The 22222-nt window shown below is 38.7% G+C and overlaps 2 protein-coding genes across 2 annotated transcripts in view; both read right to left on the bottom strand.

Annotated features, from left to right (window-relative positions):
• Nucleotides 1-22222, bottom strand: part of LOC105188104 (ankyrin repeat domain-containing protein 50) — a gene marked incomplete at its 3' end in the record, with an annotated part of 526622 nt that overhangs the window by 456065 nt on the left and 48335 nt on the right. The window lies entirely within an intron of this gene.
• On the bottom strand, nt 19643-20356 carry LOC112589144 (uncharacterized). Its single transcript, XM_025301289.1, has 2 exons — nt 20056-20356; nt 19643-19966 (listed from the first exon to the last, which is right to left on the bottom strand). Exons 1-2 carry the CDS (start codon nt 20252-20254, stop codon nt 19857-19859), a joined length of 309 nt encoding a protein of 102 aa, XP_025157074.1. The 5' UTR covers nt 20255-20356; the 3' UTR covers nt 19643-19856.

Here is a 22222-nt window from a genome sequence, read left to right as displayed (position 1 = left end):
TGGACACTTAAAATGGGACACCCTGTATATTATCAAAACATATAAAATTGACATATATTTTTTATTCGATTGCAGCATATACTGTATACTGTATAGCATATACTGTATACTTCAGATGTTAATAAATAAATATTGCGAATATATATAGGCATCACAGATACACGGTGACTATTGACTTACAGTCACTCAAGTGACTAAAAGTATTACTCTTAGTCAATAGTCAATAGTCTGTATATCTGTGATGCTTATATTGGGTCTGGGAAAAAGTTCGTGGCGCTTTTTTAGTAAAATTCAACTGGTTTTCTTATAGTGTGAAAATGAATTTATTTAAACCAAATATGCTCCATTATTATCGACAATATTTCGTCATTTTTCGGGTAGAGCCATGATGCCATCGGTGAAGAACTTCTGTGGTTTCTGGTTGAAAAGCTGAATCAAGTGGTTTTCACAGACTTCTTTTGAAACCAGCTTAATTCCATTGAGAGAGTTCTGCAGAGATCGGAACAAGTGATAGTCAGAGGGTGCTATGGCTGGACTATACGGTGGATACATCAAAACTTCCCAACCAAGCTCTCGCAATTTTTGACGGGTCATAAAAGAAATGTATGGTCGGGCGTTGTCATGATGGAAGACAACACCTTTCCTATTATTCAATTTGGGCCGTTTTCTTTCAATTGCCTGGCGTAATCTCTCTAGTTGTCCACAATAGAGTTGAGAATCAATCGTCTGACTGGAAGTAGCTCATGGTGGACAATTCCCTTCCAGTCCCATCACACACACAGCATCACCTTTTTCGGCGTCAATCTGGCTTCGCGAACGCTTGTGATGGCTCACCATCCCTTGTCCACGATCTTTTACGCTTCCGATTGTCATACGTGATCCATTTTTCATCACCGTTTATAATACGTTTCAGAAATGGCTCGATTTCATTGCGTTTCAGCAGCGCATCGCAGATGTTAATTCGGTCTATCATGTTTTTCGCGCTCAACTTATGAGGAACCCATACATCGAGCTTCTTTTTGTAGCCAGCTTTGTGTAAATGGTTCAAAACAGTTTTGTGGTCAATGCGTAGCTCCATACCAATATCGACACTGCTGATATGCTTATCTTGCTGGACTTTTTCAAGAATTTCATCAGCTTTTTCAGTGATTGAACGACCAGAGCGTGACTCATCTTTCACATCAAAATTACCAGAACGAAAGCGAGCGAACCATTTCCGCGCAGCAGATTTTGATAAAGTACCTTCACCGTACACAGCACAAATTTTTTCATAAGCCTGCGCAGCGTTCTTCCCTTTGTCGTAATAATATTGCAAAATATAGCGCAATTTTTCATTACTTTTCTCCATTTTCAAACGTAAACAACTTTCCAACCACTGCACCAATTTCGATGTTTATACACTCAAAGTAACGCCCGAAGTGTCACCTTTCCAACGAGCGTTTAGTGGTGTCGCTACGATCTGTGTTTCCTGAGTTATTTGCAATTGACGCCATCTATCGGAAAAAACGCCACGAACTTTTTCCCAGACTCAATATATATTCGCAATATTTTTTCATTATCATTTGAAATATACAGTATATGATATACAGTATATGATATGTGGAAACGTATGGAATTACTATCTTTCGTTGTTGCTATAATATTTTATTGTAATATTTTTGAGAGCTTACTTTCTAACGTTGCTATAATGTTTTATTGCAATATTTTTGAGACATTACTTTGTAACATTGCTATATTATTTTTCTGCAATGTTTCTGAGGGCGGACATTTCAACGTTGTTACAATCTTGCAATAACGTTGCAGAAACATTTCGCAACTACCATGCAATGTTACAATATTTCCGCGTAATACCAATGCAATGTTCTTGCAACATTTCAGTGCAGTATGGGTCATGATTTTTACAACTTGTATTGGAGTAATTTTCCGTGAAAGTGCGTACTTCTGGAAATAATATGGAGATCCCATTCTTTTCGAATACCCTATATAACAATAGAAACTGGAAGCAATCACATTTTTTAGACAAAGATAATTACATAGAGCTATAAGCGCCGCGCTGTAAGTAGGCACAAATTACACTGTACTCGATAACTGCGTCTTAATATCGAGTTGATATTTTCCCATACTGCAAGATAAAAACGTGAATAATGAATCGAATTTCAACATATTACATAAGGTATGAACGAGAGCAGAGATTAATTTGCTTATATATATTGGGGACTTCAATAAGTTCCCGCTGTTTCCCGACAGATGGTGTTATCTTAGCCTTTTTGCATCGGGCAATACTACAGGCAACTTCATCGTGAAGTTCCACCATTAGGCTCGAAGTGACAATATATGTTATTCCGCCGAAGCGTAAACAACATAATTTTTCATACGTTGAACATGTCGAATTTCGTGCCAAAAAAAGAATATTTGCAGGAAATTTTACTGCATTACTTTTTCCAAAAAAAATCTGCAGCTGAAGCACATAGAATTCTTGTGGAGACTTACAGCGACCATGCTCTGTCGGAAACAACATGCAGAGATTGGTTTTGACGCTTTAAAAATAATGATTTTGATGTTGAAGATAAAGAACGCTCTGGCGCACCGAAAAAGTTTGAAGACGAAGAATTGGAAGCATTACTCGATGAAGACCCATGTCAGACGCAAAATGAACTTGCAGCATCATTAGGATTTGATCACACAACAGTTACGTTTGAAAGCGTTAGGAATGATTCAAAAGCAAGGAAATTGGGTGCCGTACGAATTGAAGCCGAGAGACGTCGAACGGCGTTTCTTCACGTGTGAACAGCTGCTCCAACAGCAGAAAAGGGAAGGTTTTTTGCATCGTATTGTGACTGGCAATGAAAAGTGGATACACTACGATAATTCGAAGCGTAGAAAATCGTGGGGTAAGCCCGGCCATGCATCAACATCGACAGCAAAGCCGAATATCTATGGTCCCAAGCTCATGCTCTGTATTTGGTGGGATCAGCTGGGTAGTATATTATGAGCTTCTCAAACCCAACGAAACCATCACGGAAGATCGCTGTCGACTACAATTGATGCGTTTGAGCCGAGCATTGAAGAAAAAACGGCCGCAATAGGAGGACGAGGAGAGACACGACAAAGTAATTTTGCAGGATGATAATGCTCGGCCACATGTTGCAAAACCGATTAAAACCTACTTGGAAACGCTCAAATGGAAAGTCCTACCCCATCCGCTGTATTCACCGGACATTGCTCCTTCCGATTACCACTTGTTCCAATCTATGTCTCATGGCCTGGCTGAACAGCACTTCCATTCTTATAAAGATGCCAAAAAATGGGTCGATTCGTGGATAACCTCAGAAGATGAGTCGTTCTTTCGACATGGTATTCGTATGCTTCCAGAAAGATGGGTGAAAGTAGTGGCTAGCGATGGGCAATACTTTCAATGACATGTTCTTTAATTTTTTTAAATAAAGCATTCATTTTCACGAAAAAACAGCGAGAACTTATTCAAGTCTCCCAAAAAAAAATAGGAATATATGTGTGCTAGGAGATGGGAATGCTGTGAATAAGAACATATCATTCTCTGTATACTGATAAAAACTTACCTTGCACATGAGATAATAGTAGAGATGTGCGAATCAAGAATTTTTATGTCGAATCGAATCGAGTGAAATCGCATCATTAAAAAATTTAACATGATTATTAAACATACAAATAATAATGGAAGATTTTAATATGAAAGGGAATATTGATATTGTAATATTATCTTAAAGTAAAATATATATTTAAATATTTAAAGTAATTTATAATTAAGTTATTAATTATAAGTTAGGTTAATTACAAGTTAAGGGTTCAAATATACAGGCCCAGATGGCCCGTTTTGTAGCTGATGCGCACAAACGCTAATATATTTAATTCGTATTCGAGATTTTCGAATTATTCGGATTCGAATCAAATCAAATTACATTAGATTCAATTCGATTTGATTCGAATAGTTCGCACATTTCTACATAATAGTCTTATAATTCGAATAGTACTCTTACAAAAAATATTAATTCAATATTGCTTACTTATCTGTTCTACATATAATATGCTATATGAACACCAATAATCACACAGTACTAGATAAATTCATACATCCTGCTACAGGATTTTAAAACTTTAAAACAGCAATGGGACGGTAAATTAACGTTTAACCTTTAAAGGGCCGAAAAACCACTATAGTGGTGATAGACAACAGTTAGTTGCATTCATGTTCGACATTCATCTACTTATGTCTATACAGGGTGCACGATTTATTTGAAGACATTGAAATATCTCGAGAACTATGCATTGGATAAAAAAAAGTGGTTAATGAAAGTTGTTAGTCTCGAAGGGGAACATCCAATGATACTAAACTCGACTTCGCACCCCACCCCCTGGGGGTAGGGGTTGGGGGCAACTTTGAAATCTTAAATGGAAACCCCCATTTTTTATTACAGATACGGATTTTACGCCACAAAATACGTAAATTTTGTCCGAAACTTTTTTTTTTATTCGAGATAGATGGCGCTGTAATCGCAAAAAATTATATTTTCCGCAATTCTCCAGAAATGATCATTGGATTGAGAAATAAAAAATACCTGTTCAATATTTTTAAAGAACATAATAAAAATTATTCCCCCCCCATTCTCTCGGGGTAGGGTGGGTGATAACGTTCAAATCTCAAATGGGGACCCACATTTTTCATTGCAGAATTAGATTGTACGTAAAATTTTTATTGAAACAATTTTTTTCATTCGTGATAGATAGCGTTGAATTTTTCCGAGAAACTACTTTTAGCGTTACACAGGAACAACGACGAGGACGTAGTAGTTTTATGTTACCTTCGGGTGCTTTTTTAATGTGAGTCCCCTTGCCTCTCACTGTTCAATTAATTAGAGTAAGTGTTCGAAATTTTTACCTTCAACTTCAATACACTTATTGATCCTTTTTTCAAATGACTGTACACAGGATAGAAGCATATCTGCGGGAGTTTCAGCGCAAGCGTTTCTTATGCGTTCTACCATGTTTTCACGAGTTGTTGGCACTTGTTGATTTAAAAATATTGAACAGGTATTTTTTATTTCTCAATCCAATGATCGTTTCTGGAGAATTGCGGAAAATATAATTTTTTGCGATTACAGCGCCACCTATCACAAATAAAAAAAAAGTTTCGGACAAAATTTACGTATTTTGTGGCGTAGAATCCGTATCTGCAATAAAAAATGGGGGTTTCCATTTAAGATTTCAAAGTTACCCCCAATCCCCACCCCCAGGGGGTGGGGTGGGAGGTCGAGTTTGGTATCATTGGATGTCCCCCTTCGAGACTAACAACTTTCATTAACCACTTTTTTTATCCAATGCATAGTTCTCGAGATATTTCAATGCCTTCAGATAAATCGTGCACCCTGTATACGAGAGTGGTCCGATAAGTACTTAGCCTACAAAAGAAAAACGAGAATTTTGGAAAAGTGGCGATTTATTTCTCAACATAGTCTCCTCTTAGCTCGATACACTTGACCCAGCGATGCTCCAACTTCTTTAACCCGTCTGAAAAATACGTTTTCTTGAGGTCTGCAAAGTAGGCCTCCGTGGCGGCGATGACCTCCTCATTCGACTCAAATTTCTGTCCGGCGAGTGACTTTTTCAAGTTTGGAAACAAAAAGAAGTCGCACGGGGCCAAATCTGGAGAATACAGTGGATGGGGCAGCAGCTCGTAGCCCAATTCGACCAATTTGACCGTGGCGAGGGCGGAGGTGTGAGCCGGTGCGTTGTCATGGTGGAAGAGCACTTTTTTCTTCGCCGAATGGGGCCATTTTTTCTGCAATTCGACGTCGAATCGGCCCAATAATTCGGCATAGTACAGCCCTGTGACCGTTTTGCCCTTCTCCAGGTAGTCGATGTAGATCACACCTTGTGAATCCCAGAAAACGGTGGCCATCACCTTTCCGGCCGATAGGACAGTCTTCGCCTTCTTCGGAGCACGTTCGCCGGGTGAAGTTCACTGTTTCGACTGTTCCTTGGTCTCTGGTGTGTACCAGTGGATCCATGTTTCGTCGACGGTCACGAAACGACGCAGAAACTCCTTCGGATTGCGCTTAAACAGCGTCAAACACTGCTCTGAAGTGGTCTCACGGTTGCGCTTGTTGTCCGGAGTGAGCAAACGCGGCACCCATCGCGCCGACAGCTTTCTCATGCCCAAAATTTCATGCAGGATATGACCCACGCGGTCTTTTGAGATGCCTACTCAGTCTCAGCTATCTCGCGCACCTTCAATCGGCGGTCTGCCAATACGAGATCGTGGATTTTTGTCATGTTATCCTCCGTGGTAGCCGTTTTCGGGGCACCTGGGCGTGGCTCATCAAAAACCGACGTGCGACCACGTTGAAACTCGTTAAACCAATTTTTGACGGTCGCCATCGAAGGAGAAGAGTCACAGTACACAGCATCCAAGCGCTCTTTGATTTCGCTGCGCGATTTCCCTTCCAAAAACAAGAATCGAATCACCGACCGATATTGCTCTTTTTCCATTTTTCTAAAATCCGCGGACACGCCCGCTTCCACATGCGGTCAAGACAAAACTACGAGTCCGATTCGGCTGAAATTTCGACAGTAACCGTCTACGAGAATGTACTACACGATAGTAAATTTCTCTTGCGATAGTGGCGCCATCGGGCGGTGAGGCTAAGTACTTATCGGACCGCCCTCGTATTCCTGTTCCCTTGAACACTTTAAAAAGTTTATAGTGCTTTACTTTATCAAAAGCTTTTTGGAAATCAATTAGATATACATGAATATCACAATTGACATCATGACACCTCTATATCAGCACCTGCATTCCAAAAAGCGCTTCCTTTGTGCCCAGTCCATTGTGGAATCCAAATTGTGTTTCACCAATCCTCTTCTAATTTCTGATACATTCTTGCATGTATGATCCTCAAAAAATTTTGAAGGCATGACTCGTTAGAGAGATAGTGCGATAATCTTTGCATTCGATGGCCTTGCTTTTCTTTTGAATTACCACAAATGCAGATTTTAACCAGTCCATCATTAGAATTACGTTCTTATAATCTTGCAATATGGGAAAATATCAACTTAATAACAAGCCGTAGTTATCAAGTACAGCATTTCAAAAGCGCCTACTTACAGTATGACACCTATAGCTCTATGTAATTATCTCTGTCTAAAAAATGTAATCGTTTCCAGTTTCTGTTATTATACAGGATGTTTTAAAAATACCGGAACCCCCGGATAACTTTGCAGGATCAAGTTCTCATGAAAAACTTTAAATACAAAAGTTGTAGAAAATCGAGCAACGGAGTTGATGGTGACCTTGAATTTGACCTTGGCCATGATCTTCAAGGTCACTTGGAAGTCAACTTGCGTTTTTTAAATAGGAACCCCTATTTTTTATTACACTGTTTTTTCTACGAATTAATTTAAACAACTTTTGTCTAAAACATTTTTTTATTTGTCTAATATTTTTTTAGATATTTGAGAAAAATTTCATAACTTTTTCAATATAACTTACGATATCTCGCTAACTATTTGTCGGAACAAAAAGTGGTACTAGACTTTCATGCTTTATTTAGTCTCAAGAATATATTGTTACAATAGCGTCCTGACTTTTGTTAACTTACTGACTTTGGAAATTTCAAAATCATCAAATTAACAAAAATCAGAACACTATTGCAACAATATATTCTTGAGACTAAATAAAGCAAGAAAATCTAGTACTACTTTTTCTTTCGACAAATAGTTAGCGAGATATCGTAAGTTAAGTATTGAAAAAGTTATCAAGTTTTCCTCAAATATCTCAAAAAATATTAGACAAATAAAAAAATGTTTTAGACAAAAGTTGTTCAAATTAACTAGTAGAAAAAAACATTGTAATAAAAAATAAAGATTCCTATTTGAAAAACGCAAATTGACTTTCAAATGACCTTGAAAATATAAGTCAAGGTCAAAGTCAAGGTTATCATAAGGTAGCTCACTTAAATCCCTACAACTTTTATTTAAATAATTTTCCTTGAAACTTGAATACTGAAGAGTTATTTGGAGTGGGATATTAAGATGGAACATAGGTAGTGCCTATTGAGACTTTCGTTCGAGATGTCGAGGATCATAACATATTTAAATTCTATCCAATTTAATCGAGGGCATATTCCCATAAGATCTGTGTGGAGTCCTTTAAGTCCCTTCCACTCGGGTTACCGACTGGATCCTCGGGAAATTATTATTTTTTAAGAAGTCTTCTTTTTACCGACATGCAATTAGCAGCGTCTTTTTATTGACGGCCTCGTGTCCTTTTTAAACTCTATTAGACCCCCTCTATAAGGGAAGTGAAAGATATACTATTTATCACCCGAAATTACTCCCTGTTTCTAATTAGCAGATTTTATTAAGACATCTGCTTTACCAATATGCAATTAGTTGAATTTTAAACAGGACGTCCTTTTACCATGTGGGATTGTTACTGGGACTTCCCTCAGCAGACAGCTTCGCGGCGAATCGCGTAAGCTCACCCCCTCTCCTCCTTCAGGCTACCCTGCAGCGAATCGCGCAACTTTGCATCTATACTCCGTCTTTGGTTCATAGTGATCCACGCAAGATCGCGTTTGCGCGAGTCAACCCCGGCAGTCCAATCGCATCATTTTAAGGAAGGAATGAAAAAAGAAGTAAATTTACATGTTTCAATTAAAACATTTTTTATTTCTATTCTATCACCATTCTTCTTCCCCCTCCTCTTCTTCTTCTACCAGGTATGTAAATATGAAACCGGAATTTTTGTATAGAAGATACACGTTTATTGTATGAAAATGATAAAAAATATTTTATTCGAAGTATTGCCCATCGCTAGCTATATATTTTTTCCACCTGTCTGACAATTTGTGGATGCCACGCCAAAAAAACTGTTGCTCTTTTGAGGCAAACCAATCGTCGAGCCATTTTCGTACATTTAAGAAGTGAAGCGCTGCTCAGCAATTGCGTGTCCTATCGATGCAAATAAGTAGTAATCGGACGGTGCCAAGTCTGGTGAGTAAGCCGCATGCGAAAGTATTTCCCAACTAAACGCCTCAATCATTTCCTTGACCAGTTTTGCTGTGTATGATGGTGCATTATCATGAAGCAAAATCACTTTGTGTTGCTTCTTTTGATATTCTGGTCGTTTTTCACGCAAAGCTTGATTCAAATCGATTATTTGTTGTCGGCGTTCAGTAATAACGGTTTCGCCAGGTTTTAGCAGCTCACAATAGATCACACCCTTCTGATCCCACCAAATACAGAGCATTGTCTTCCGTCCATAGCGATTTGGCCTTGCAGTTGATGTCGATGGTACGCCTGGAGTTACCCATGATCTTTTACGCTTAGGATTATCAAAATATATCCACTTTTCATCGCCAGTCACAATTCGATGGAGAAATGACTTTCTTTTGTACCTAGCGAGCAGCATTTCGCAAGTGGGTTTTCGGTTTTCCTGCTGTCTTTCATTCAGTTCATGTGGAACCCATTTTGCCATCTTCTGGATCTTTCCCATGGCTTTCAAACGTATGGAGACGGCTTTTCGTTTCACATTTAATTAATCCGCGAGTTTTTGTTGCGTTTGAGCGTCATCCTCATCCAACAATGTTTGCAATTCGCTGTCTTCAAATTTTTTCGTTTGTCTTCTACGTTCTTCATTTCTCACGTCCAAATCACCACGTTTGAATTTTTTAAACCACTCAAAGCACTGTAATTTACCAAGAGCATGTTCACCGTAAGCTTCGAGAAGCATTCGATGCGATTCTGCAGCAGTTTTATTCAAATGGTAACAGAAAATCAATGCTGTCCGCAAATCGTAGCTTCCAGGCACAAAATTCGACATGTTCAACGCTATTACACACTATGTTGTTGTATGAAACTTGTATTGTTGTAAGTTGAAAATCTTTGTCAGATGTCAACAAATGGAAATGGCGCCAATGACGCGATTTGACGGTAATTATATTGACAGCTAGGGCCATCTATGGGTAAATTCCGGTTTCATATTTACAGACCTGGTATTTTCACAACGGTCGTCGTGGGGCGCCGCCGAGGAGGTCCCGGGTCCGGGTTGATGGAGTCTGCGTCCGCGTCAGGCCCACGATAAAATATCTGGGCCTGACGTTGGACAGCCGCTGGAGCTTCGGGCCATACTTTAGGGCGCCCATATGGGCGCCCCGATTAAATGCCACCGTCCGCAGCATAAGCCTCATGCGCCAGGCTGTGCGGACGGTGGTAGTGAGGCCGATCAGGGAGTACGGCACCGTATCGCATAGGGCGGCGACGGCCCTGGCCGGCTCCCACCCTGTGGGGCTCCTTGCCGAAGAGAGGCACATTCTCTATTGGAGGGTGAAGGAGCTCCGCAAGGAGGGGGAACACGTAATGGCTAGGGACCTAGTGACCCTGATGCTCCAGGCCAGAGCCCGGATTTTCGAGCGGGGTCGGCCATATTGGTCAAGCCCCAGGAATTCGGGCTCCAAATGGCCGAGGCTGTCCGCCCCTGTCTGCCGGAAATGGCAGACAGGAAGGGACGTGGACTAACTTTCCATCTGGTGCAGGTGCTGACCGGGCATGGGTGCTTCGGTCGGCATCTGCACCGGATCGGTAAGGAGCCCACCGCTCGATGCCATCACTGCTCGGCGCCAGAGGACACTGCGCAACATACGCTGATCTCGTGGCCAGCATAGGACCAACAGCGCGATGTCCTGGCCCGGGCGGTGGGGTGCGATGTGAAGGCCCTCTCTCTCCCGCGCATGGTTCAGGCCATGTGCGGGAGCGAGGAGGCATGGGGGCGGCGGCCTCCTTCTGCAAGGACGTTATGTCCAAGAAGGAGGCCGCCGAATGGGAGCGTCGCCCCGGTGCCCGTCGTAGGGCACAACGGAAGCGACGCTCCCCTGGGGTAGGAAGCGGGCCTGAGGTGGCGCCGGCCGAGAAGCAGCCATCTACTCGTCGGAGGCCTCCTCGGCCGCCTCGGGTCCGCCTTCGAACGCGCGGGTGGTGGCGACGGGGGTGAAATCCGCCTCTCCCCGAGCATTGGTAGGGATCGTTAAAGGGGGAATGGAGGCCCGTTTGGGGACGGGCCTCACTCCCCCCTTGAAGAGCAAGGAGGGAGGGTGGGTGTCTCCTCCCTCCAGTAAGTAAAACCAGAAGGCCAACTCGGCCGGGCAACCGGCCGGGGGACTGCGCCCTCGACTCCCTTTGCGGGAGGGGGCGTGGTATTTAGGCGTAGGGCTCTTTTGAGGCCTGGGATTGGGGTGTCGGGGAGAGAATACGGGAGTAGTTCCCCTGACTCTCCTCACACCAGTTCGAAAGGTAAACACCCCGGTGGGGTTTCAGCCAGTAAGAGTCCAGTATAACCTTCGCCCCCCCAAGGGGCGGGGGTATCCGTGAGGATTTCCTCACCATTATAAAAAAAAAGTTATATAACTATTAGATATAGTAGTTAGTTATAATTTCCAACTAAACAATATAAATACAATATAACATGTGTGTTATATTATACAGGGTGTCTCATAACTAACCTGGCAGAGCTCGTGGAGACATAGAGCGGGTTAAGACAAATATAAAAGTCCCATACCGTTTTGTGAGATTCGCAATAATTATCGAGTTATTAATGACAGAAATTAGAGGAATGAGCGCGCACCGAAACGTTATGGGAGGAGCATCTAGCTGCTCAGGCTAGAGAGCACTGCCCAGTCGACAAAGGAACTATTGCCGGTGTGCGGCGAGAGGAAGGACAACGCGCCAATGTTTATGTCCTTACCTCGCCGCTCCTACATCCCGCCGCACCGCGTCTATGCTCGCGCCGAAATGGCCGCTGAATATTCGCAATTACAATTACGAGATTATTTTATGAGGTACCACAGACAGCTCATATTGAATTATAAAGTTCAAGGTTCAAAAATTCTTTGATCAAGGAAAACATCGAAAAGGAGAAAGCGATAGAGAGCGATGAGATCTACAGAAATTCTCATTGTTTTCTACCGCAATCTATCGTTTTGCTGCATCGGATCCGAAAGAAATGATATCGCGTAAAGACAGAGTACGACGAACACTTTTCATCGTACTCTATTGTACTCTATCGTTAGGAGAATATTTCATTGTTAGAGTATGATAGAATTCGCGTAGAAACTCATCGTGTCCTATCGTTTTATTCAAGTCTACACGGAAAATATGTTTGGTTGAATGAACCAATTTTCTGACGAAATGAGAGAGAGAGAGAGAGAGAGAGAGAACGATTAAGAAATGTTTATTAAGAATAGCACAATTTTGTTTAAGTTAACCATAAACCTTGATGAATTAGACTCAGTGTTAATATTTTCAGTTAATATTTTTCTGTATCATTCATATTTCATTTGCAAGCTATATCATGGACCAAATATTTTTATCATATATCATGCATAAATTGTTGTCTTATTTCGTAATTCTTGTTAGTGGTATATTAACAACAGAAGAAATTGAAAATTCTGTGTCGTACAATTGCGAAAAGAGGACCATCGTTGTCAATGGTGCACCAACGATTCTCGGCATAAAATTGATTCCTAGGTATAATCGCGATACAACGCAAATCCGAGTGTGTTATTTTGACACGCATAAATGTATGATTGATTGACGCTTTCTTTACACGTTTCTTGTCGTTGAATCGTGCAAAAAAACATTTTATAGTTAAATATTTCATGCATCTCCCTAATTTTTTAATAAGATACTTACCGAAGGAGAACATAAAGAATCAATCGTTAATTCACAATTCCTAAAGTAAGAAATGACACGAAACGACAAGAAAATCCAATGCGATAAATAATAAACTTCCTAAAGGGCAATTATTTTATTTATTTTATTAAAAAATTAGGGAGATGCATGAAATATTTAACTATAAAATGTTTTTTTTGCACGATTCAACGACAAGAAACGTGTAAAGAAAGCGTCAATCAATCATACATTTATGCGTGTCAAAATAACACACTCAGATTTGCGTTGTATCGCGATTATACCTAGGAATCAATTTTATGCCGAGTATCGTTGGTCCGAGTATCGATAGTCCTCTTTTCGCAATTGTACGATACAGAACTTTCAGTTTCTTCTGTCGTTAATATACCACTGACAAGAATTACGATATAAGACAACAATTTATGCATGATATATGATAAAAATGTTTGGTCCATGATACAGCTTGCAAATGAAATATGAACGATACAAAGAAATATTAACTGAAAATATTAACACTGAGTCTAATTCATCAAGGTTTATGGTTAACTTAAACAAAATTGTGCTATTCTCAATAAAAATTTCTTAATCGTTCTCTCTCTCTCTCTCTCTCTCTCTTTCTCTCTCTCTCTCTCTCTCTCTCTCATTTCGTCAGAAAATTGGTTCATTCAACCAAACATATTTTCCGTGTAGACTTGAATAAAACGATAGGACACGATGAGTCTCTACGCGAATTCTATCATATTCTAACAATTAAATATTCTCCTAACGATAGAGTACAATAGAGTACGATGAAAAGTGTTCGTCGTACTCTGTCTTTACGCGATATCATTTCTTTCGGATCCGATGCAGCAAAACGATAGATTGCGGTAGAAAACAATGAGAATTTCTGTAGATCTCATCGCTCTCTATCGCTTTCTCCTTTTCGATGTTTTCCTTGATCAAAGAACTTTTGAACCTTGAACTTTATAATTCAATATGAGCTGTCTGTGGTACCTCATAAAATAATTTCGTAATTGTAATTGCGAATATTCTGCGGCCATTTCGGCGCGAGCATAGACGCGGTGCGGCGGGATGTAGGAGCGGCGAGGTAAGGACATAAACATTGGCGCGTTGTCCTTCCTCTCGCCGCGCGCCGGCAACAGTTCCTTTGTCGACTGGGCAGTGCTCTCTAGCCTGAGCGGCTAGATGCTCCTCCCATAACGTTTCGGTGCGCGCTCATTCCTCTAATTTCTGTCATTAATAACTCGATAATTATTGCGAATCTCACAAAACGGTATGGGACTTTTATATTTGTCTTAACCTGCTCTATGTCTCCACGAGCTCTGCCAGGTTAGTTATGAGACACCCTGTATACTAGTTATATTGTTGAGTGGGAAATTACAATAAACAATTATATAACTGTTACTTGGTGTTTGCTGGGAAGTTATTTTACCAATGAATCAATAGTACCTGTACCAAACTATTTCATTAATATATATTCAACAAACAGCGATATAAAAAAGACAAGAACATAAGAAATACATAACAAATAAGAAATGTAATAACTATACTATTTTGTTGTTATTTTCATTTGGCGCAATACTCCTAATATCACTATTTCTGTAGTGAAAAATATCAAATGTTACAAATTACTGTTTTTATAGAATAAATTTTCTAAAAAAATTTTATTTTCATCATTTTTGTTGAAAATGAAATTATAAAACCAAATTACATATCAAAATTATTTCAATTTTAATAAAATTTTTTTACGTTACTTTTTTGTTACAAATTGATGTACGTTTCCAAGTACAGTTTTTGTAAGAATGTTTTTATTACAGTTATTAATAAGGTTTTTTCGACAACAGGTTTTGTACAAAATTTTTTAACAAAAGTTAATTTTTTATTATAGTTATTAATACGTTTTTTTTACAATAGATTTTTTTACAAAGTGTTTCTACAAGTTCTTTGCACAGATACAGACACGCGCGTATCTTGGCGCTTTTTTTTACCTTTTGTAAGGTAAGTTTTTACGGATATCACTGATTTTGTTACAAGAGCTACAATGGACATCATAAGTGTAACTACAGTTTTCTGAACAGTGTTTAGTTATTATAAAAAGTATAGAAGAGGCTCCACCTCCACCACTGTCATATATTTTATTAATGATATATGACGGTCCTCTTCACTTATTTTATCGTGCAACAATGCATAATTTAATATAGCTCGATTATATGTGTAATTTTATTTGTGAATCTTATAAAAGAATTATGCATTATCTCATATGCATTATTTATTATTAATTTTAACTACCCTTACCTACACAATCCTAGATAATATATTGGGGACTTGAATAAGTTCTCGCTGTTTTTTCGTGATAATGAATGCTTTATTTAAAAAAGTTAGTAAAGAACATGTCATTGAAAGTATTGCTCATCGCTAGCCATTACTTTCTCCTATCTTTCTGGCAGCATACGAATACTATGTCGAAAGAACGACTCATCTTTTGAGGTTATCCACGAATCGACCTATTTTTTGGCATCTTTATAAGAATGGAAGTGCTGCTCAGCCAGGCCATGAGTCATCGATTGGAACAAGTGGTAATCGGAAGGAGCAATGTCCGGTGAATACGGCGGGTCGGGGTAGAACTTTCCATTTGAGCGTTTCCCATTTGAGCGAAAGTAGGTTTTGACCGGTTTTGCAACATGTGGCCGAGCGTTGTCATCCTACAAAATTATTTTGTCGTGTCTCTCTTCGTCCTCCTATTGTGGCTGTCTTTCCTTCAATGCTCGGCTCAAACGCATCAATTGTAGTCGATAGCGATCTCCTGTGATGGTTTCATTGGGTTTGAGGAGCTCATAATACACAGTTTGTCCCAGATACGATGACTGGTTCCATCAAAGTTCTTAGCGCAGCGACATCTATGAGTGAATGATGATAGGTGAATGTTCTACCCTTCATCTACTTAACCTCAAAATTTGAGCGAATTCGGTTGATATTTCACTGTGATTTGACATTTTATGTAAAGTCACTTTGTGTACGTCGGTCGAAAAACTAACATGGAACAAAGAGCGAATATTAAATTCTGTTTTAAATTGGGTAAAAGTGGTGCAGAAACGTACAAAACGCTAAAAAATGTGTACGGGGATGAATGCATGTCCCATGCACAGGTTTTCCGTTGGTTTGGCCGATTCCGTGACGGTCGTGAGGACCTTACAGACGATGACCGAGCACCGCCGCCAAAAACCACTCGCAATGAAGAAAACATCGAGAAAGTCAAAGAAATTCTTCTAAGCGACCGCTGTGTGTCTGCGAGACTCATCGAAGAGGAAACTGGGATACCGAAAAGCACAGTCTATCGAATTTTGACCGAAGACTTGGGCAAACGGAAGGTCTGTGCGCGCTTCGTGCCACACACTCTGACAGACGACCAAAAAGACTGGAGAGTTCAGCATTGCAAAGACATGTTAAAAATGTCCCGAAGAAATCCGGCAAGTATGTCAACCATTGTAACTGGTGATGAAACGTGTTGTTTTCAATATGAGCCAAAAACAAAACGTCAGAGTGTGGCATGGAAGTCACCAGAAGAGCCAAAAGAGAAAAAATTACGCTTTCAGAAGAGCAAAATCAAGACAATGCTGACCGTTTTCTTTGATTCAAAGGAAATTGTTCACAGTGAATTCGTCCCAGAAGATCAGACGGTGAACGTAGAATATTATCTGGGAGTTCTACAACGATTGTGGGCCAGAATTCGATGAGTTCGACCGGAATATCGAGAGCCAAGCAGTTGGTTTTTGTTACACGATAATGCACTATCGCACAAAGCCATCATGGCATGTGAATTCTTGACCAAAAAAGGCATCATTGTTATCGATCATCCACCGTATTCACCTGATTGGGCTCCGTGCGACTTCTGGCTATTTCCCAAACTGAAATTGGCGATGAAAGGAAATCGTTTCGATACCATCCCGGTCATCCAAAAGACTTCAACCGCCATACTAAAGGCCATTCCAGCCGATGAGTATAAAAAAAGGCTTTCGAAAAATTTGTTGAACGTTTCCAGCGCTGTATTGACTCAGAAGGAGGAAGGACTCAGAAGGACTCAGAAGACTATTTTGAATAAACAAGAATAAAAAATCAAAATAATAAACGCTTTGTATTTTTTTAGACCAGTCTCATTGGATCTGAGACAGACTGTGTATACTACACCCAACTGACCCCACCAAATACAGAGCATGAGCTTGGGACCATGGATATTAGGCTTTGCTGTCGATGTTGATGCATGGCCAGGCTTACCCCACAATTTTCTACGCTTCGAGTTATCGTAGTATCCACTTTTCATTGCCAGTCACGATACGGTGCAAACAACCTTCCCTTTTCTGCCGTTGGAGCAGCTGTTCATACGTGAAAAAACGCCGTTCGACGTCTCTCGGCTTCAATTCGTACGGCACCCAATTTCTTTGCTTTTGAATCATTCCTAATGCTTTTAAACGTTTGGCAACTGTTGTGTGATCAACTCCCAATGATTCTGTAAGTTCATTTTGCGTCTGACATGGGTCTTCATCGAGTAATGCTTCCAATTCTTCGTCTTCAAACTTTTTCGGTGCGCCAGAGCGTTCTTTATCTTCAACATCAAAATCATTATTTTTAAAGCGTCAAAACCAATCTCTGCATGTTGTTTCCGACAGAGCATGGTCGCTGTAAGTCTCCACAAGAATTCTATGTGCTTCAGCTGCAGATTTTTTTTGGAAAAAGTAATGCAGTAAAATTTCCTGCAAATATTCTTTTTTTGGCACGAAATTCGACATGTTCAACGTATGAAAAATTATGTTGTTTACGCTTCGGCGGAATAACATATATTGTCACTTCGAGCCTAATGGTGGAACTTCACGATGAAGTTGCCTGTAGTATTGCCCGATGCAAAAAGGCTAAGATAACACCATCTGTCGGGAAACAGCGAGAACTTATTCAAGTCCCCAATACAATAAATATTCCACGCAACATCTAATTTACTTTTGTAAGAAATTTTCTACAACTTGATACTTTTGAGACTTCCGCGATGTAAAAAATTGCTATTGCAACACGATGTCCAGTAGCACGAGAGCTTCAGGTCGATGATCTCAACTCATCTGTCCGCACTTCGTAAAGTGCTGCAGAGTGGATTTCAAACGCCGATGTGTCATTTCGCCTACGTTTGTCCTAACAGCAGCAACCTGAATATATAAAATATGTAATATGAAATAACATATTCTTGTTTTAGGTAAGAATATATATAAAAGATATATTTTCAATGGTGCTTTACCTGGATATGGCTTATCGATTTTGTTTCTGCTTAATAACAAATAGATTCCAACGCTGCAATCTGAAAATGTGAAATATACAGTGTGAAATAATGTATTCTCGTTATGGACAAAAGAATATATATAAATACATATAATAATAAAAGATATTTTTTGTAGAATATTGTGTGTTGCGTGATAATGAATCGATTGTACTTCTGTTCAATAGTAATGTCCCAATACAGTTATCTGTAAATGTCAAATCAAACATAGCTACCTGTAAATATTAAATATGCAATATGAACTAATGTATTATTGTTTTGTTATATTTACATTTTAATGTTCTATTATTATATATATATTTATAGCAAAGTAGTAATACATTACTTCATATTGCATGTTTAACATTTACAGGTAGCTGTGTTTGATTTAATATTTACAGATAGTTGCGTTGAAACAATACTATTGGACAGAAGCACAACCTATTCACTATCAGGTAACACACAATATAAAAAATATCTTTTATTATTATATATATTTATATATATTTATTTATCCATAACGAAAATACATTATTTCATATTGTACATTTCACATTTTCAGATTGCATCATTGGAACATATTTGTTATTCAGCAGAAACAGAATCGATAGGCCACATCCGGATAATGCACCGTTTAAAAGATATCTTTTATATATATTCTTGCCCAAAACAAGAATGTTATTTCAGATTGCATATTTTATATTTTCAGGTTGCAGCTGTAAGAACAAATAACAAATATGTTCCAACGCTGCAATCTGAAAATGTGAAATATACTATATGAAATAATATATTCTAGTTATGGACAAATAAATATATATGAATGCATATAATAATAAAAGATGTTTTTTTATAGAATATTGTCTGTTGTCTATTTTATTATTATATGCATTCATATATATTTATTTCTCCATAACTAGAATATATTATTTCATACTGTATATTTCACATTTTCAGATTGCAGCATTGGAACATATATGTTATTTGTCTTCACAGTAGCAACCTGAAAATATAAAATATGCAATTTGAAATAACATATTCTTGTTTTGGGCAAGAATATATATAAAAAGTATCTTTTAAAGTGTATAAAGTTCTACAGTGCATTACCTGGATGTGGCTTATCGATTCTTTTTCTGCTTATAATAACAAATATGTTCCATCGCTGCAATCTGAAAAGGTGAAATATACAGTATGAAATAATGTATTCTCGTTATGGACAAATAAATATATATGAATACATATAATAATAAAAGATATTTTTATAGAATATTGTGTGTTGCTTGATAGTGAATCGGTTGTCCTTCTGTTCAATAGTAATGTCTCTACGCAGCTGTCTGTAAATGTCAAATCAAATGCAGCTACCTGTAAGTATCAAATATGCAATATGAAGTAATGTATTATTGTTTTGTTATATATATAAGAATATGTATAATAACAAAACAATAATATATTACCTCATACTGCATATTTGACATTTACAGATAGCTGTGTTGGAACATTACTCTTGAACAGAAGCACAATCGATTCACTATCAGGCAACACACAATTCTATACAAAATATATTTTATTATTATGTGTATTTATATATATTTATTTGTCTATAAGGAGAATATATTATACCATACTATACATTTCACATTTTCAGATTGCAGTGTTCGATATGTCATTCTGCCTATTTGTCCCCAGACAGCACACGGATGTTCATTGGACGTCCGTTATATGTCCATTTTTTTTTACAAAAGACGTCCATAGGACGTACGTTTGTCACAACTTCGGACATAGGACGTCCGATGGACGTACATCAGACGTCCTACAGATCCGATGTCTAATAAGGACATCCTTGTTACGTCCAACTTATGTCCACGGACGTAAATCGCACATGCGGACATAAATTGGACGTGAAACGTACATCCATTGGATGTCCGGTGCTGTCTGCGTCTTTACCACAGCAACCTGAAAATATAAAATATGCAATGTGAAGTAACATATTCTTGTTTTGGGCAAGAATATATATAAAAGATATCTTTTAGATGGTGTATTACCTGGGTGTGACTTATCGATTCTATTTCTGCTTAATAATAAATATGATCCAACATTGCAACACAACAATCTGAAAATGTGAAATATGAAGTACGAAATAATACCCAGACAGCACACGGATGTCCATTGGACGTCCGTTATATGTCCATTTTCTATACAAAAGACGTCCATAGAACGTACGTTTGTCACAATTTCGGACATAGGACATCCGATGGTATATCGGATGTACTACAGGTTCGATATTCAATAAGGACATTCTTGTTACGTCCAATTTATGTCCACGGACGTAAATTGGACATACGGACATACAGGTTGCGTGAAAAGTTCGCGGAGCAGTATCTACAAGTAAACGGTAGAATTATAAATTGTAGTCGGTTATATAGAATCACTCTTCACATGAACCTAGGTTAGATTTCATTTCCATCTGTCAATTCTTTCTGTGTTTACAAACCAATTAAAGTTGACGTGTCAGTATATTTATTTGCAATGGAAAATTTGAAACAGTGTACAGTGACTGAGTTCTTTGTTTAAAAAAGGTTTAAAGGCAATGGAAATTCATTCCGAGATGGTAAATGTGTTAGGGGAATCTGCTCCTTCAAAATCAATGGTTTGTAAATGGGCACTTGAGTTTCAACGTGGTCGTACAAGCATTGAAGATGATCCACGCAGTGGACGTCCAAAAAGCGCATCAACACTAGAAATCATTGAGCAAATACATGTTGTTGTTTCTGAAGATCCAAGTGTGACTACGCATGAAATTATTCATACCATAGGCATTTCAGATGGGTACGGCATATTTTGCATAAAGAATTACAAATGAAAAAGGTGTTTGGAAAAGTGGTAATGCATACGTTAACAATTCAACAAAAACTCGCTCGAAAGCAAATTTCTCAGCGTCATTTGGATCGTTTTAAGAAGAATAAAACCGATTTTGTGCGTCGTTTTACTAGCAAGGAGATGACGCAACCTGCTTCATCGATTTCAACACGAGTCATAGCACACTCGATAGCTATGATGCCGTTTATAAACACCCTAACATAATATGCGTGAATGCTTTGTTTACGAGTAATTTGCAGTTAAAGTTTGGCTCGCAGAGCCGTGCCACACATAGGGCGCAAGTTACGACACTCTTTCACGAAGCCGGCGTGGCTGAGCAGACAGAGGCTCCCGCGCCGCGAACACTTTTGCGCCGACGACGGCGTTCGAGTTCCGCCGACGACTGGATCGTTTTTTTTTCGTATGTAAAGACATGTAATAAATATTTTTATATTGTTCTTATGTATAATTCCTTTTTTTGTTTCTACGCTATTAATCAAGGCTAATTAGGAGAGTCAGGTCTTTCAAATATGAACACAACTTTTTTATTAATTACAATAAAATGTTTTTTTCGTGTAAATCTATTTCGCATAAATATTTCGTATGGTATGGGAAAGAAATGGCCAGACAGTGATTATTTTGTGTGAGAGAAACCCGAGAGCCGTTAGAACCGTTACAAGTGGAAAGGAACCCTCTTCCCTTTCCCCTTCTCGCAGAGGGATTCTCATGTTTTGTGACGTGCTCGCTTCATTCTCTGGGCAGTCTTCGTAACGTGAACAGTGAAAAACTCGTGTTAAAAATGGAAACCACGTTTGTAGATGTAGCAACGATCAGCTATGTGCAAAATCTAGCAAAATGTGATATTACGAAAGAAGAGTTGACGGACGCAATAGAATATCTTCGAGGTAAATATATTGAATGTGTGAGCAATGGAAAGATATATTTGTACGTATTGTTATTGGCCTTGTATACAATATCAATTATATTGAATTCATATTTGCAGATGTCCTGATACAATTTCCGTCCAGTTTTGTTGACAGTCGCAAGGTATTTTACAACGTCAATCAAATATGTTTTCCACCAACTATACATAGTCAAAAGTGTATTTGTGCAAAAAATTATGCGTTCATTACGTACAGTTGGTGCAAAAAACTATTATGTTTTACATGCTTTTATACGGCATTCCATCCGCAGAGTTGCGACAGCATGACCACATTTTATAATACGTAACTTTGATTTGTGTACCTTATATTTGTCTTATGTGTGTGTGTGTGTATGTGTTTTGATACGGACAAAAACATTTTATTGTAATTAATAAAAAAGTTGTGTTCATATTTGAAAGACCTGACTCTC

This window comes from Harpegnathos saltator, unplaced genomic scaffold (assembly GCF_003227715.2).
Source record: "Harpegnathos saltator strain DR-91 unplaced genomic scaffold, Hsal_v8.6 scaffold409, whole genome shotgun sequence".
In the NCBI taxonomy this organism is placed as follows: domain Eukaryota; kingdom Metazoa; phylum Arthropoda; class Insecta; order Hymenoptera; family Formicidae; genus Harpegnathos; species Harpegnathos saltator.
This window is presented reverse-complemented; position numbering and strand designations above follow the sequence as displayed.

Excerpts from the sequence above, each read along its gene's own strand:
- LOC112589144 (XM_025301289.1), bottom strand. The coding sequence starts at position 20,254 with ATGTCCGAAATTGTGACAAACGTACGTTCTATGGACGTCTTTTGTATA. Across the intron at positions 19,967-20,055 it reads AATCGATAAGTCACACCCAG|GTTGCTGTGGTAAAGACGCA; the intron begins GTAATACACCAT and ends TTATATTTTCAG.